Source organism: Budorcas taxicolor, chromosome 12 (genome assembly GCF_023091745.1).
Source record: "Budorcas taxicolor isolate Tak-1 chromosome 12, Takin1.1, whole genome shotgun sequence".
NCBI lineage: Eukaryota > Metazoa > Chordata > Mammalia > Artiodactyla > Bovidae > Budorcas > Budorcas taxicolor.
Genome location: NC_068921.1, coordinates 57,394,851 through 57,413,905, shown reverse-complemented (window position 1 = coordinate 57,413,905; position 19,055 = coordinate 57,394,851). Strand labels below are relative to the sequence as shown.

The 19,055-nt window shown below is 38.5% G+C and overlaps 1 protein-coding gene across 1 annotated transcript; it reads left to right on the top strand.

Moving 5' to 3' along the window:
• Positions 1-16,381: 16,381 nt before the first annotated feature.
• On the top strand, positions 16,382-18,139 carry LOC128057719 (NADH dehydrogenase (ubiquinone) complex I, assembly factor 6-like). The gene is given in 2 exon segments (XM_052650209.1): positions 16,382-16,681; positions 16,683-18,139. Coding segments are annotated over 2 exon segments (1,005 nt in total). The 3' UTR covers positions 17,388-18,139.
• The last annotated feature ends 916 nt before the right edge of the window (positions 18,140-19,055 follow it).

The window sequence follows — 19,055 nt, the reverse complement described above, 5'->3', positions numbered from 1 at the left end:
TTGGATGGAAATACAAAATAAAAGAGAAAAATTGTGTTACAAGGAAAGTCTTTATAGCAGGTGCATTTTGCCCTATTTTCTTTCTTTTCTTTTTTAAATTCACTCACAACAAATTTCCTCCTCAGTGACATTAAATGAATATTCTCTGCTTGTTTATTCTTAAGTCATATTCTGGAAAAAAATCCTTGGACTGTATGGGACATGATACATATGGAAATATTTTGTCTTTGCTTAACCACAATAGCTGCACTGCACTTACCTCTGATTTTCAAAACTGTTTCTCTCCCTTGGTTGTATCTCCTGCCACACAATGTGTATTTGAAAAATTTATAAGACATTTTACCTCTGTAAAGGAAAATTTAAGTCTGTCTTCAAAAGAAAACAAAAATATTGGCATCAGAAAATAAGATTTTTCTGCTCTATATCCCAAATGAAAATAAAGTAGAAGTAATTGATTTATTCATTCAGGTGCTGGAATCAAATTGAGTATAAGTACACACATTCTAAAACCCTTGTGTGCCTTCTATGTGCATATTCTTTATTATGATTAATCTTTTGTGATTACTTTTTACATTGTATAAATTCACATGTGAGAAAACTTTTGCTCTTATTATAATATAAAAAGTGGAAAACAAACACACAGTGGGGAGAAAAGCATGTATCCAGACTTGAGTTTGATTACCACCGCCATCAACTTTGAGGTAGTGACCTTGAACACATTATTTAACCTCTTTGAATTCTAGTTTTCTCATCCATTAAATATAGCTACTAATAATATCTTCATTTTATAACTATTGTGAAGGTTAAATGCTTTGACTAGGTAAGGGACTTTCTTGGCAAAGTGCCTGCTAAATTTAATACTAATAATGCTACCTAACATGATTGATATCCCATTATTAGTATATGCATAGTTTAATACCTAGAACATGATAAGCATTTCAGTAATGGGTTGATGCAACAGTAATTGTGGTTTTGCATTGTTGAACTTTGCCATTTGATATTGGATTACATTAATAAGTAAATGTGGTTATGTTAAATATAATTTTAATGTGCATTTCTCACTTTTTTTTTTTTTTTTGGCTAGTGACATTACTTTCTGTGCTTTTTATATATATTTTAGACTACAGAAATGACATTAAACAAAAAGAAAATTCAAGCAATTTTTTTTTTTAATTAGAGTTCAAAATTGGTCAAAAAGCAGCGAGACAACTCACAACATCAACACATTTGGCCCAGGAACTACTAACAAACGTACAGTGAAGTGGTGATGATTCTAGAAGTTTTACAAAGGAGAGGAGAGCCTTGAAGATGAGGAGCATAGTGGGCAGCTATCAGAAGTTGACAATGACAATAGAGAGCCATCATCAAAACCGATCCTCTTACAACTATACAAAAGTTGCCAAAGAACACAACATAGACCATTATATTGGAAAGGAGAAAAAGCTCAGTAAGTGGATGCCTCATGAACTGACTGTAAAAAAAATAAAATAAAATAAAAAATGTTGTTTTAAAGTGTCTTCCCTTATTCTAGGGAGCAACAATGAACCATTTCTTGATTGGATGTGATGTGTGATGGAAAGTGGATTTTATATGACAACCTGCAGTGACCAGCTCAATGGATGTGCCTAGAAGAAGCTCTATAGCACTTTCCAAAACCAAACTTGCACCAAAAAAGAAAAGGGTCATGGGCACTGCTTGGTGGACTGCTGCCAGATCTGATCCACTACAGCTTTGTGAGCGCCAGTGAAGCCATTACATCTGAGAAGTATGCTCAGCAAATCTATGAGATGCACTGAAAACTGCAACACATGCAGCTGGTGTTGGTCAACAGAAAGGGCCCAACTCATCTCCATGACAAGACCTGACTGTCAGAACCAGCCACGAAGGCTTCAAAAGTTGAACAAATTGGGCTACAAACCTTTGCCTCATCTGCCACATTCATCTGACCTCTTACTAACCTGCTACAACTTCTTCGAGCATCATAATGACTTTTTACAGGGAAACAGGCTTCCACAACCAGCAAGAGACAAAAAATATTTGCAAAAGAATTCCCTGAATCCCAAAGCATGGATTTTTATGCTACAGGAATAAATAAACTTATTTCTCCTTGGCAAAAATTGTTCATTGTAATGGTTCTTATTTTGAATAATAAATATGTATTTGAGATGAGTTATAATGATTTAAAATTCACAGTCTGAAACCACAATAACTTATGTACCAACCTAATTGAGAACAGGTGTTGAGAATTTTCTTGTTGCCTAATTTTAATATATTTAAATATAGTTAGACTTCAGAGAATCATAGGTAGATGAATAATTCTTATTTCATAGAGTAGGTGAATGAAAACTACTATCTTATTATTGTTATTCTTTAAAACAAATAACATATACTATAATAATAATAATATACTTAATATGTAACTATATATAATATTTTTAATATAAGCACATGGTAATATATAGTTAACATATCTTATAATTATATCATAGAATATTATCATAGAATATACCATACAATATAATTATATCATAAAATTATACTATATGTGCTTTTGTTGTTGCTGTTGTTCAGTCACTCAGTCATGTCTGACTCTTTACAAACCCATGGACTGCAGAATGCAGGCTTCTCTGTCCTTCACCATCTCCCAGAGCTTGCTCATATTTATGTCCATTGAGTCAATGATGCCATCCAACCATCTCTAACGTCCCCTTCTCCTCCTGCCTTCAATCTTTCCCAGCATCAGCATCTTTTCTAATGAGTCATCTCTTTGCATCAGATGGCCAAAGTATTGGAGCTTCAGCTTCAGCATCAGTCCTGACAGCTTTGATCTCCTTGCTGTCCAAGGGACTCTCAAGAGTCTTTTCCAACACCACAGCTCAAAAGCATCAATTCTTTGGCGTTCAGCCTTCTTGATGGTCCAACTCTCATATCCATACATGACTACTGGAAAAACCATAGCTTTGACTATATGGACCTGTGTGGGCAAGTCATGTCTCTGCTTTTTAATATGCAGGCTAGGTTTGTCATATATGCTATGACTTATGTAATGAATAATTGAAATATATATAATGTCAATTATATTCCTCTTGAGGCATATATATCTGATCATGTTCCTGACCTCTGAGAAACAAATAAGTTTCCTATTCCCAAGGGAAAAAAAAATCCCAATGCTTGAATATCAAGTGCCACCTGCTTTGTTTTTTGGCCCATACATTTTTATTTAGTCTATTTTCTGTATTTTATTATTTCCCTTCCTTGTTTCTTCATTTCTTCCTTTCTTTCTTTTTTCTTTCCCTTTCTTTTGAATTTAAATATATTTACACTTATGTAACGTATGTAAACAAAGAGAATGCTGAAATGTTGCTTTCTGACATCTTCTTTCCTCTTGCACCTTCATTGCTGTTTGCCCTAGGAGTGCGTTACCATGAATCTGTTATATCTTCTTTGAGAATATTGCCTTTACATATAAACTGAAACAATATCTTCAAATTCATACTGAAAATATTAATTGTAGTTATTTATTTTCCAAACTTCCTTATATATGCTCTTCTGGCTCATGTCAGTTACAGCAGGCAATGCAGTCTTTTAAAATAAAAGAGGAATTTTTTTGTTTGTTTTCTGCAATTGGCTCATGGAGAGAGGAAGACCTTCCTGATGGTTAGGCAAGAACTGAGACATGGGATTAAGGCCGTCTCATAAAAATAGATTTATGATGTTTAATATGCTATTTAACAGAATATTCTATCTTGCTCTCTTTGAAGCACATAGCATGTATGCACTTCTTACTTCCTTTGTAGGTTCGTGGGAACCTGTGGCAAACTCTGGGCAATGAACTGAAAGTGCTAATAATATATATTTCTTGGAGGCCAGCATCTTTAAATAATGAATGCCAGAGTGACAGCCACCATGATTCTTTTTATTTTCTTTTCCTTTTTTGATTTTTAATCTGCCAGGATAATTAGGCATGACTCAGATGAAGGCTATTCCATTTTCTTTAGTTGCAGAGTAAAGAGGACATGGAGCAAAGCCTCAGCTGAGCCACAAAGAACCTGTAACTAGAGGAGAAAATAAATCATTGAGGTAAACTACCCAAACATTTTTGTTGCTGTTATAGAGGTATCGCCTAATAAATTCTAATATATACAAGATCACACAGGGAAAGCAAAGCCTGTATTGTCCTGAGCGGGGGGGGTGGGAGTGGGGGTGAGGGTGGGGAAAGGAAACAGGTAAAACAAGCTTGTCTTTAGAGACTAAAGGAGTTTATGACATTGGGGGAATCATAGGTGCTTGGGAAAAAGGAGTAGCCATGCCAGGAGACCATAGAGAGTTGCTGATGTGGCTCTTTGCTCCTGTACTTTGATGCCTTCTAGAAACTGTTTGGGAGCTAACCAAAGGAAATGACTTATCTTAAACATAAAAGTGTACATCACAGTGCAGAGCAGGTACCCCATATTGGGTGAGCTCTTTCCTGTGACAGCAGCCTAAATGTTGTTAATGTATGACCTAGAAAAAGTGATATTCATTTCTATTCCTCAAAACCTGAATTAGCTAGCTATTCCTTATGCACCAGGTGCACATATCCATCAATTGTTGTCTTTGTGGTTGTTTGCTAAGTTATGTTTGACTGTTTGCAACTCTGCAGACTGCAGCATGCCAGGATTCCCTGCCCTTCACTATCTCCCAGAGTTTGGTAAAATTCATGTCCATTGAGTCGGACATGACTCAATCCCTCCGAGCATCAGAGTCGTTTCCAATGAGTCAACTCTTCACATGAGGTGGACAAAATATTGGAGTTTCAGCTTTAGCATCAGTCCTTCCAAAGAACACCCAGAACTGATTTCCTTTAGGATGGATTGGTTGGACCTCCTTGCAATCCAAGGGATTCTCAAGAGTCTTCTCCAACACCACAGTTCAAAAGCATCAATTCTTCGGCGCTTAGCTTTCTTGACAGTCCAATTCTCACATCCATACACAACCACTGGAAAAACCATAGCCTTGATTAGATGGACCTTTGTTGGCAAAGTAATGTCTCCGGTTTTGAATATGCTATCTAGGTTGGTCATAACTTTCATTCCAAGGAGTAAGCGTCCTTTAATTTCATGGCTGCAATCACCACCTGCAGCAATTTTGGAGCCCCAAAAAATAAAGTCTTACACTGTTTCCACTGTTTTCCCATCTATTTCCCATGAAGTGGTGGGACCAGATGCCATGATATTAGTTTTCTGAATGTTGAGCTTTAAGCCATCTTTTTCACTCTCCCCTTTCAAACTCATCAAGAGGCTTTTTAGTTCCTCTTCACTTTCTGCCATAAGGGTGGTGTCATCTGCATATATGAGGTTATTGATATTTCTCCTGGCAATCTTGATTCCAGCTTGTGCTTCTTCCAGTCCAGCGTTTCTCATGATGTACTCTGCATAGAAGTTAAATTAGCAGGGTGACAATATACAGCCTTGACACGCTCCTTTTCCTATTTGGAACCAGTCTATTGTTCCATGTCCAGTTCTAACTGTTGCTTCCTGACCTGCATACAGATTTCTCAAGAGGCAGAATGGTGGTCTGGTATTCCCATCTCTCTAAGAATTTTCCACAGTTTATTGTGATCCACACAGTCAAAGGCTTTGGCATAGTCAATAAAGCAGAAATAGATGTTTTTCTGGAACTCTCTTGCTTTTTCCATGATCCAGCAGATGTTGGCAATTTGATCTCTGGTTCCTCTGCCTTTTCTAAAACCAGCTTAAACATCTGGAAGTTCACAGTTCATGTATTGCTGAAGCCTGGTTTGAAGAATTTTGTGCATTACTTTGCTAGTGTGTGAGATGACTGCAATTGTGCAGTCGTTTGAGAATTCTTTGGCATTGCCTTCCTTTGGGCCTGGAATGAAAACTGACCTTTTCCAGCCCTGTGGCCACTGCTGAGTTTTCCAAATTTGCTGGCATATTGAGTTCAGCACTTTCGCAGCATCATCTTTCAGGATTTGAAAGAGCTCAACTAGAATTCCATCACCTCCTCTAGCTTTGTTCGTAGTGATGCTTTCTAATGCCCACTTGACTTTCCATTCCAGGATGTCTGGCTCTAGGTGAGTGATCACACCATCATGATTGTCTGGGTTGTGAATCTCCGTTTTGTACAGTTCTTTTGTGTATTTTTGCCAGCTCTTCTTAATATCTTCTGCTTATGTTAGGTCCATACCAATTTTGTCCTTTATTGAGCCCGTCTTTGCATGAAATGTTCCCTTGGGATCACTTACTTTCTTGAAGAGATCTCTAGTCTTTCCCATTGTAAGGCTCGGAGAACCGCACTCTGAAAAGGACACTCAGGAACAGCCTCTAGTGGACTGACAAAGTTTATTATCCAATTGTGTAGTTTTATAATTTTCAGGGAATAGAGCATGAGAAAGACTTGCATGTAGCCATTTCAGATAAACATCAAAGCATAAAACACAGTTCCCACCACCCAAGCCATAACATAACTTTGGCGAAACTCTAAAGGGTGTCTTATCATGAAACAACTGTCCTTGCTCTCAGAAACAGGTGGTCAGAAAGAAGCCTTCAAACGCCTCAAGGCTGGGTGTATAACCCTTCATTATCCATTCCCAGCCTCAGGCACTCGGTGAATGCTCATAATCCGCTGGATCATAGAAAAAGCAAGAGAGTTCCAGAAAATCATCTATTTCTGCTTTATTGACTATGCCAAAGCCTTTGACTGTGTGGATCACAATAAACTGTGGAAAATTCTGAAAGAGATGGGAATATCAGACCACCTAACCTGCCTCTTGAGAAATCTGTATGCAGGTCAGGAAGCAACAGTTATAACTGGACATGGAACAATAGACTGGTTCCAAATAGGAAAAGGAGTACGTCAAGGCTGTATATTGTCACCCTGCTTATTTAACTTCTATGCAGAGTACATCATGAGAAACGCTGGACTGGAAGAAACACAAGCTGGAATCAAGATTGCCAGGAAAAATATCAATAACCTCAGATATGCAGATGGCACCACACTTATGGCAGAAAGTGAAGAGGAGCTAAAAAGCCTCTTGATGAAAGTGAAAGAGGAGAGTGAACAAGTTGGCTTAAAGCTCAGCATTCAGAAAATGAAGATCATGGCATCTGGTCCCATCACTTCATGGGAAATAGATGGGGAAACAGTAGAAACAGTGTAAGACTTTATTTTTGGGGGCTCCAAAATCACTGCAGATGGTGACTGCAGCCATGAAATTATAAGACACTTACTCCTTGGAAGAAAAGTTATGACCAACCTAGATAGTATATTCAAAAGCAGAGACATTACTTTACCGATTAAGGTGCATCTAGTCAAGGCTATGGTTTTTCCTGTGGTCATGTATGGATGTGAGAGTTGGACTGTGATGAAGGCTGAGTGCCGAAGAATTGATGCTTTTGAACTGTGATGTTGGAGAGGACTCTTGAGAGTCCCTTGGACTACAAGGAGATCCAACCAGTCCATTCTGAAGGAGATCAGCCCTGGGATTTCTTTGGAAGGAATGATGCTAAAGCTGAAACTCCAGTACTTTGGCCACCTCATGTGAAGAGTTGACTCACTGGAAAAGACTCTGATGCTGGGAGGGATTGTGGGCAGGAGGAGAAGGGGACGACCGAGGATGAGATGGCTGGATGGCATCACGGACTCGATGGACGTGAGTCTGACTGAACTCAGGGAGATGGTGATGAACAGGGAGGCCTGGTGTGCTGCGATTCATGGGGTCACAAAGAGTCAGACACGACTGAGCAACTGAACTGAACTGAACTGACTGATGCTCGTTCTAGCTTCCAACTATCATTAAGAGTGGAGCAAATACATTTTCAGTATTTGCTCAAAGCCTTCCAGCTCCTCCACACCCATTCTCTTCTTTTCCTCTATTTCTTTGCCTTGATCGTTGAGGAAGGTTTTCTTATCTCTTCTTGTTATTCTTTGGAACTCTGCATTCAGATGCTTATATCTTTCCTTTTCTCTTTTGCTTTTCCCTTGACCTCCCTGGTGGCTCAGATGGTAACTCGTCTGTCTACGATGTGGGAGACCCAGGTTTGATTTTTGGGTCGGGAAGATCCCCTGGAGAAGGAAATGGCAACCCACTCCAGTACTATTGCCTGGAAAATCCCATGGACAGAGGAGCCTGGTAGGCTACAGTCCATGGGGTCGTAAAGAGTCGGACACAACTGAGCGACTTCATTTCCGTTTTCACTTTCTCTTCTTTTCACAGCTACTTGTAAGGCCTCCCCAGACAGCCATTTTGCTTTTCTGCATTTGTTTTCCATGGGGCTGGTCTTGTTCCCTGTCTCCTGTACAATGTCACGAACCTCAGTCCATGGTTCATCAGGCACTCTATCAGATCTAGTCCCTAAAATATTATATGTAGTCTATATAACTTGAAAAAGTAACTTTATTTCTATTCATTATTATTTGCATCAGTAGTTTAATTGATGTAGCAGTTAACATAGCACAGTAGAATAACTAAATGCTCAAAAATGTTAATTTTTTTTTCTTTGAGTCCTTAATTTCATACACAAATATAGCAGTGTCCTGACTGTAGGAAAACTGCAGACAAGTCAGTCTTTAATGTGTCACCCAGGTGGCGCTAGTGGTATAGAACCTATCTGTCAGAGAAGGAGACCTAAGAAACACAGGTTCAATCCCTGGATCTTTCCAATAGGAAAGATCCCTTGGAGGAGGGCATGGCAACCCACTGCAGTATTCTTGAAGGCAGAATCCCATGGACAGAGGAGCCTGTTGAGCTGCAGTCACAGGGTTGCAAAGAGTCAGACATGATTGAGCAACTTTACACACAAAGAATTTTCTAAAAAGTGTACTGATGGTAATTTACCATTTACCATGACAAACATGGTAAACTTCTGAAAAACATAAAATGATGCTTTTTTTACAGTGTGCTAGTTCTTAACATAAGTTTATATCCATGAGTATGACTAATGGTCATGTTAAGAACAGTGACTGCATTTATCCCACAAATTTTTTGAATGCTTTGGCTTTAGGTAAGCAAAAATTGACAAAAGAAAAACTGGGGCATAATTTGAGCTCCTAAGCTATTAAGGTCCCACCAGGCCTTATTGATTTTATTTCAAGACTGGGGGAAAATCTCATTAATATGAAGTGCTGTAAATAGGCAAAATGGTATCAGATAAAATCTTATAAACCACTAGCAATTATGTTAATCTGTTTAATTTCAAGGGTTAGACCTACATTCCATTGATAACAATTTGAATTTGAAAGTAAAATGGTAGCCATGCCCATCTCCAACTCTTCTTCATAAAATTTCTCTTTACTACCAGTCTATGCTTGTAAAAGGGAAAAAAGAGGGAAAATAAACTTTAAATAAAGTTACATGTTAGACTTACAAACTATATTGAGATTATTTCAACCTAAATTGATGTAATAAAATCTATCTAGAGAGATAAAATAAAAAATGACTAACCATGATAATTCCTGGAATCAGCTGCCATCAAACTAGGAAAATAAGGCAAAATCAGAAAAGAACATTCTGAAAGCTTTGGCCAGTTCATTTCTCAAGTTCTTTCTCCTTTACTGAATATTGAGTTATCACAAGTCTCAATTCGGTTATGTTTGTTCCTTGGTGGTACTGGCTAGAAGTCTTGTCATTAGAACAATGTTGCCCCAGCTTAGCAGTGCTTACCAATATATCTCTGACAAAATATTCTCAGGAGAACTTGTAGAGAATGATTTAAAAAAAAAAAGATGGACCTAGAGGGTATGATGCTAAGTGAAAAAGTGAAATAAGTCAGACAGAAAGACGAATGCTGTTCAATCTCACTTAAATGTGGAATCTAAAGAACAAAACAAATAGGATAAAATGAAAATAGACTCATAAACTCAGAGAACAAATTGGTGCTTGCCTAAAGGAAGGAGAGTGGTGGATTGGGTGAAATAGGTAAAGGGGTTTAAGAAACTTTGAGTTAGAAAATAAATATACCACAGGGTTTATTGTTTAAATAACTGATTAAAAGCCTCCTTGATGGGGCTTCCCAGGTGGCGCTGGTGGTAAAGAACCTGACTGCCCGTGCAGGAGACACAAGAGATACAAGTTCAATCCCTGAGTTGGGAAGATTCCCTGGAGGAGGACATGGCAACTACTCCAGTATTCTTGCCTGGAGAATTTTCATGGACAGAGGCGTCTAAAGGGCTACAATCCATAGGGTTGCACTAAGTTGAACACGATTGAAGTGACTTAGGATGTATGAATATACCTATAAGTATATGGTTAATAATATTACAGTTGCCTTTCAGGGGGACAGATGGGTGTTAGACTTGCTGTGGTAATCACTTCATAATGTATGTAAATGTTTAACCACTATGTAGTACACTTGAAACTAACATAATATAGAAAATATCAACTATATTTCAACTTAAAAATGACCATTTTTTTGCTCTGATAGAGCCTCCAATCCCCTGCCTCTACACCCCTATCACTTCATGGTAAATCTTTTAAGTTATTCTTTGCAGCTTTGCACTGCTAGGAAAGTATGGTTAACATAAGCTATAGTCAAGGAGTGCATGTTCATACATGCTAAGTCACTTCTGTCATGTTCGACTCAGTGCGACCCTATGGATTATAGCCCTTTAGATGCCTCTGTCCATGAAAATTCTCCAGGCAAGAATACTGGAGTATTTGTCATGTCCACCTCCAGGGAATCTTCCCAACTCAGGGATTGAACCTGCATCTCTTGTGTCTCCTGCATTGGCAGCTTGTCAAGGAGGCTTTTAATCAGTTCCTTAATAAAGAATAGTAGAAGGTATGATGGTAGGAAAAAAATGTAAAGAAAAAGGAGATTGCTTGTTCCTTTAAGTTGTAAATTTATGTAATGAGTTTGGATTGTATAGTTTAAGGCCAGGTCTGCATATGAAATTAAGAACTGACAAAATTATAAGAATAATGTGGAATTGAAATGGTTTTTCCTTATCCATCAAAATATTTCAGGACTGTTTGTGTATGTGTGTGTGGTGTGTGTGTGTGTGTGTGTGTGTGTAAGTTCTGTTAAATACTAACTTTTTAGTTTGTTCAATTTTGCATATGATACACATCTTCACAAATAACAGAATTTGGGACAGTATAGATTTAAATTCATTTTTTTTAAAGAAATGATGAAAGCATAATCTTATTCAATCATGCATGTGTTAAAAATATATTTCAGTTGGAAGACAGGCCAGTCTTAATGCAATAGAGCACAAAAAATCATTGGTATTGTTTCATATTCTACACTGCAGCCAGTCTTTATGAAGCTTCAACATGCCACATTCTAGTTTACTATCAAAGAAGAATATAAAAACATATTATACTTAAAAACACTATTAAATATTCCTTTTAGTCTCAGCTGCATATCTCTGTGAGGCATGACTTCATACATTTAAACCCAAACAACATATTGCAACAGATTTAATGTAAAAGCAGACATAAAAATCAACTTATTTCATAATTACCAAGACATTAAGGCTGAAACTCCAATATTTTGGCCACCTAATGCGAAGAACCGGCTCCTTGGAAAAGACCCTGATGCTGGGAAAGATAAAAGGCAGGAGGAAAAGGGGACAGTAGAGGATGATGTGGTTGGATGACATCACTGACTCTATGGACATGAGTCAGAGCAAGCTCTGGGAGTTGCTGATGGACAGGGAAGCCTGGTGTGCCGTAGTCCATGGGGTCACAAAGAGGGGACACAACTGAGTGACTGAACTGAACTGAAAGACTTGCAAGATAATACCATTCTCTTAATATTCTTTTAGGAAAATTAGTTAGTTTTCATAAAACACCTTTATATTAACAAGTAATGTTTCTTATATTTTTAAATGAAAAATAAATGCTTTACAATTTTTCTCAGTATTAACTTCTAATATGGTGGTGGTGATTTAGTCACTGAGTCATGTCCAACTATGTGAGTTTTAATTATTATCAGTTCAGTTCAGTTCAGTCGCTCAGTCGTGTCCGACTCTTTGTGACCCCATGAATCGCAGCACGCCAGGCCTCCCTGTCCATCACCATCTCCCGGGGTTCAATCAGACTCACGTCCATTGAGTCCGTGATGCCATCCAGCCATCTCATCCTCGGTCGTCCCCTTCTCCTCTTGCCCCCAGTCCCTCCGAACATCAGAGTCTTTTTCAATGAGTCAAATCTTCGCATGAGGTGGCCAAAGGATTGGAGTTTCAGCTTTAACATCATTCCTTCCAAAGAAATCTCAAGGTTGATCTCCATCAGAATGGACTGGTTGGATCTCCTTGCAATTCAAGGGACTCTCAAGAGTCTTCTCCAACATCACAGTCCAAATGCATCAATTCTTCAGCACTCAGCCTTCTTCACAGTCCAACTCTCACATCCACACACAACCACAGGAAAAACCATAGCCTTGACTAGACCGACCTTAGTCGGCAAAGTAATGTCTCTGCTTTTGAATATACTGTCTAGGTTGGTCATAACTTTTATTCCAAGGAGTAAGCGTCTTTTAATTTCACGGCTGCAATCACCATCTGCCATGATTCTGGAGCCCAAAAAAGTAAAGTCTTACACTGTTTCTACTGTTTCCCCATCTATTTCCCATGAAGTGATGGGACCAGATGCCATGATCTTAGTTTTCTGAATGTTGAGCTTTAAGCCAACTTTTTTCACTCTCCTTTTTCACTTTCATCAAGAGGCTTTTTAGCTCCTCTTCACTTTCGGCCATAAGGGTGATGTCATCTGGATATCTGAGGTTATTGATATTTTTCCTGACAATCTTGATTCCAGCTTGTGTTTCTTCCAGTCCAGCATTTCTCATGATGTACTCTGCATATAAGTTAAATAAACAGGGTGACAATATACAGCCTTGACATACTCCTTTTCCTATTTGGAACCAGTCTATTGTTCCATGTCCAGTTATAACTGTTGCTTCCTGACCTGCATACAGATTTCTCAAGAGGCAGGTTAGGTGGTCTTGTATTCCCATCTCTTTCAGAATTTTCCACAGCTTATTGTGATCCACACTGTCAAAAGCTTTGGTATAGTCAATAAAGCAGAAATAGATGTTTTTCTGGAACTCTCTTGCTTTTTCCATGATCCAGCAGATGTTGGCAATTTGATCTCTGGTTCCTCTGCCTTGTCTAAAACCAGCTTGAACATCAGAGAGTTCAGGGTTCACGTATTGCTGAAGCCTGGCTTGGAGAATTTTGAGCATTACTTTAGTAGCATGTGAGATGAGTGCAATTGTGCGGTAGTTTGAGCACTCTTTTGCATTGCCTTTCTTTGGAATGGGAATGATACTGACCTTTTCCAGTCCTGTGGCCACTGCTCAGTTTTCCAAATTTGCTGGCATATTGAGTGCAGCACTTTCACAGCATCATCTTTCAGGATTTGAAAGAGCTCAACTGGAATTCCATCATCTTCACTAGCTTTGTTCGTAGTGTTGCTTTCTAAGGCCCACTTGACTTCACATTCCAAGATGCCTGGCTCTAGATTAGTGATCACATCATCATGATTATCTGGGTCGTGAAGATCTTTTTTGTACAGTTCTTCCGTGTATTCTTGCCACATCTTTTTAATATCTTCTGCTTCTATTAGGTCCAGACCATTTCTGTCCTTTATGGAGCCCATCTTTGCATGAAATGTTCCCTTGATATCTCTAATTTTCTTGAAGAGATCTCTAGTCTTTCCCATTCTGTTCTTTTCCTCTATTTCTTTGCATTGATCCTTGAAGAAGGCATTCTTATCCCTTCTTGCTATTCTTTGGAACTCTGCATTCAAATGCTTTTATCTTTCCTTTTCTCCTTTGCTTTTCGCCTCTCTTCTTTTCACAGCTATTTGTAAGGCCTCCACAGACAGCCATTTTCCTTTTTTCCATTTAATTTCCATGGTGATGGTCTTGATCCCTGTCTCCTGTACAATGTCACGAACCTCATTCCATAGTTCATCAGGCACTCTATCAGATCTAGACCCTTAAATCTATTTCTCACTTCCACTGTATAATCATAAGGGATTTGATTTAGGTCATACCTGAATGGTCTAGCGGTTTTCCCTACTTTCTTCAATTTAAGTCTGAATTTGGCAATATAGAGTTCATGATCTGAGCCACAGTCAGCTCCCGGTCTTGTTTCTGTTGACTGTATAGAGCATAACTCTAAAAATATTATGGAGTTATTAAAAACTTAAGGCTATATGGGATTGTATGAAGAAAAACTTGGAGACCATTTATCTATGTATTTTCATCCTAGAGTAAGTATTGGGAAGATACATTAAGAACTTTTAGAGTTAAAAATTATGCTCAAAGAGGACAGATAGAATGAAAATTCATACATGTTCAGAAGGATCTTGCTTAGCATAATTAGAAGTAAATTACACTAAAACTAAATCTTGTTTTGGGATCAGACAGTGGTTCTCTAGATGTAAGTTGCCTTCACTGGAGGAAAAGCAGCATGGGGCATCCTTTGGGTTACATGCTTGAATGGATTGGGAATACACATACTGCAGGAAATTTCTTTTCAGATGCCTGATCTCTAAATCTTGCTTTGTATGAAGGAGGTTGTGTGTTCTCTAAGACTTAGGGAAATAGAATTAGAGGCTCTTTTAGGGGACACATTTTCTTAATGGCCATGTGAGAAAGTGAAATTAAATATTTGAGAAAGCATTATTTTAAAAAAAGGTCTCAGTTTTAAATTCATGTTACTAAGATTGGAATAAATATATCTTTGGTTGAGAAACAGTCTGGTCATGGTGGATACAAATCAATGAAGAGTGCTGGAGATACATGGCAGCCTCATGCAACCCACAGATATGTGAGTGAGGCTGGCTTTGACCATCCAGCCTTAGTTAAGCCACCAGACAAAGGCATTCAGAGGACCAGCCAAAGAAGCAACAAGTTGGGAACAGACTAAATGAAGTTTTGCATGAAATACTGTGAGTTTGAGACAATAAATTTTGTGATGTTTTTTCTTTAAGGTAGCAGCATGATACTGAACTCCCTAATTTCATGTTTGTTTATTAATGCAAATTAGTCAGTATGAAAATATTCGTGTTTATCAGTTAACTTGAAGCAATTCTTCAAAAATCTTGATGTACTTTAAGAAAATAGGTGCCTACTGTTTATCAAAGATTACATATAGGCCTATTTTCCTGCATATCTGAAAATAAGTTTCCTAAGACTATATATTATGCCTTCTTGAAATCTTGGATTATAAACAATAAATTTTGAAACCATATTTGCATTGCTTTTCTCAGAACGTATGGTATATTTTGAAAAGTTTTCTGCCATTTAAAACTCCTCTTTTAATGTTCTCTGTCTCTTTCTATCTTTATGTCTGTCTGTCTTCCTGTCTGCCTCTCCTTCTATGTAAAAACTCTTAGGATTTGTTATTTTTATCAAGGATTTTGAAATTTATGGCAGTGCATCTACATATGAGTCTTTACTGATCACATGATCATTCTGTGGGCCTTTTTACTCTGGAAACTTTTTGGCATTTCTTGGAAGTTGTACTATTTTGCTGATAATTTAAAAGCCTTGTAGTTAAAGAACTTTCAAAAACCACTGTGTAAGTGATTATTCCACAAAAAATTTGATCATGACATTATAATTTTTTTAATATAACATACTTAAAATATTTATTTAGGCTTATGTTAAATGACATGTATGGATGTGAGAGTTGGACTGTGAAGAAAGTTGAGCACTGAAGAATTGATGCTTTTGAACTGTGATGTTGGAGAGGACTCTTGAGAGTCCCTTGGACTACAAGGAGAGCCAACCAGTCCATTCTGAAGGAGATCAACCCTGGGATTTCTTTGGAAGGAATGATGCTAAAGCTGAAACTCCAGTACTTTGGCCAACTCATGCGAAGAGTTGACCCACTGGAAAAGACTCTGATGCTGGGAGGGATTGGGGGCAGGACGAGAAGGGGATGACAGAGGATGAGATGGCTGGATGGCATCACTACTCGATGGATGTGAATCTGAGTGAACACCAGGAGTTGGTGATGGACAGGGATGCCTGGCGTGCTGCAGTTTATGGGGTCGCAAAGAGTCAGACACGACTGAGTGACTGAACTGAACTGAACAAAGAGAAGAAACATGCAAATGCATGATACTATACCATTTTAGCACTTTTACAACAAATGTACAGATTGGACAATGGCAGGCTTATTTTAAAAATTTGATGCAATTAATAATTTTTTCATTATGACATTCTTAGCCTGTTTTCCTCTTAGATGTATTTCCTGAAAATAATTGTAATTCTTTGGCATTTACAACACCAAAAGCTTATTAAAGGTAATACAAATTCTTAATACATATTTCTCCTATATAATAATTAAAAAAGATTGTCCTCTATTTATGGAGCAAGATTATAAAAGAGAAAAATTTTGATTGAAAATCATGAACTCGATGGCGGCCTCCACTTTGGGCTCGGCATGGGGACCGCTGCGGCTCGGCGTCCCCGGCTTTTGTCGCCGCCGACCACCCCGGGGCCTGTGGGCGCACGCACGGCGGCTTTCGGAGCCCGTGGCGTCCGGGAGGAGCGTGGCCGCGGGTAGTGGACTTGGCGCTTCGGGAACTGACCGCTATTGCTTGGAGCTGCTGCGGAAACGAGATTATGAAGGCTATTTATGTTCCCTGTTACTCCCTGCCGAATCCAGAAGCTCTGCTTTTGCACTGAGAGCCTTCAATGTGGAACTGGCTCAGGCTGATTAAGGACACTGTCTCTGAGAAGACAATTGGACTGATGCGAACGCAGTTTTGGAAGAAAACTGTGGATGATATATATGGTGACAATCCACCACATCAGCCTGTGGCCATTGAACTGTGGAAGGCTGTCAGAAGACATAATCTGACTAAAAGATGGCTTATGAAAATCATTGATGAAAGAGAAAAAAATTTGGATGACAAAGCATATCGTAATATCCAGGAACTAGAAAATTATGCTGAAAATACACAGAGTTCTCTTCTTTACCTAATACTAGAAATATTGGGCATAAAGGACCTTCATGCAGACCATGCTGCCAGCCACATTGGGAAAGCACAAGGCATTGTCACTTGCTTGAGAGCCACACCCTATCACGGTAGCAGGAGAAGGGTGTTCCTTCCCATGGACATTTGTATGCTGCATGGTGTTTCACAAGAGGATTTTCTACGGAAGAGTCAAGATAGGAATGTGAGAGATGTGGTATATGATGTTGCCAGCCAGGCACACTTGCACCTAAAGCACGCTAGGTCCTTCCACAGAAGTGTTCCTGTGAAAGCATTTCCTGCTTTTCTTCAGACTGTTGCTCTGGAGGACTATTTAAAGAAAATTCAACAAGTGGATTTTGATCTATTCCACCCATCTTTACAGCGGAAGAATCCTTTGCTCCCGTTATCTTTGTATATTCAGTCATGGAGAAAAAGATACTGAAATAATTTCATGGCACTGATATTTATTAGTTTTACGGAAGTATCCTTGATTTAGGGTTCTTGTTTACACACAACAGGAGCTACTTAAGGAGAAAATGAATTTATCAGAGGAGTGTGTAGGTCACAGAATGGATGAGAAGTTGCTGTGGGGCCAGGGGGCCAGGATTCTGCCCCCGGCTCGGCCCTTGTCGGCAGCAGTGCAGACCTTCCCGGGAGCGGAGCCCGTCCCAGCTGCGCTGAGGTGCAGGCCGTGCTTCTGCCGCCAGAGGGCGGGGCAGTGGCAGCTCCCCTCCCTCTCAGCGTTGCAGAGGAACCGGGAAGGGGCTGAAGTAGGACTGGGTTTGTGTGCTGAGCAGCCAGACCCCAGGCACCCAGTACAGCTGGGAAATGCTTTATTTAGGGATCACGAAGAGTGAAGTGAGCATCAGTATTTGAGGCCTTCATATCTCTAATATTCTTTCCCACCCTGTGAAAATTTGTCCATGATGATAAAATAACTTCCTTCAGGTGGCAGGCTGTCAAGGGCTCCAATCCTAATGTGGTTTTAGGTCTGGCTGACTTGAAGGCTTTTACTTTTTTGTTTACCTTTCTGCTTCACTCTCTGTCATCGAGCATTATCATCATGAACAAAGCTCTTCTTAACAAAACGTGTGTTAATGTCAATTAAATTAACAAAATTGTGTTAATAATTGATTAAGGGGATACTCCATTTTAAAACACTAGTGGACTAGTTGAGCTTCCCAGTTAAAAAGCTCTGTGCCATGTACTTTGACCGGTGTTCTCATCTGATCTTCAAAACTATGAAACAAGGAACGTTTGGGGTAATTAAAGAGTTTTAATTATAAAATACATACTAATTGCAAAAAGCAGAATTGTTTGTGTCGCTCGTAGCTGGCGGATCTGGATTCTGAATGAGGCTCTAGCTCGCAGCCCAGAATGACACCCTGGTTCCTTTTCTTGTGTTTTTAGTGATCTCGTCTCCTGCCCACTCCGCCTCCGTTGTGCCATTTCTCTGTCCCATCTCAAGTCTGTGGTTTCAGCTATGAATAAGTGCCTGCTTCAGTTGTGAATTAATGATGGCTTAAAATATTACATTTTTGCAAATAAAACTCAACACTGAGAGCTGCTTAAAAAAAAAAAAAAAAGAAAATCATGAACTCACCTGGACTTGATATTCAATTATTGACTCCCCCAAACTACATTGTTACCTTTGGTAAGAATGTGACTAATTAACATTTTTGTTGGTCTACTAATAATTTTAAATATTTAATAATTTTCCATAAATTTGAATTATTGCACAGGGAAATTATTAAGTTTAATATATATATATATATACTGAGACTATTATAAAAACATAATTTTTCAAATTAGTAAGTATCCAGTGGCCTAAATTATTTTTTTTAATGTTTCAGGTCATTAATAATGAGGCATAAAATCAGCCCAGTTAATTCCCAGTAGAATCATACATCTAGTTTTATTGACTATATGCTATATAAACCATTTAACCACTAAGATAATTGCTTAATTAATGATTAATTTTAAACTAATAACTAATGTGCCTATAACTAATGTTCCTCTGTGCCTATATTTAATTTTGATTCCTGTGGTTTGTTTTGGTTATATATTTTGCAATCTAATAGTTCTTGCCTGAAACCCCTTTTACTATTAT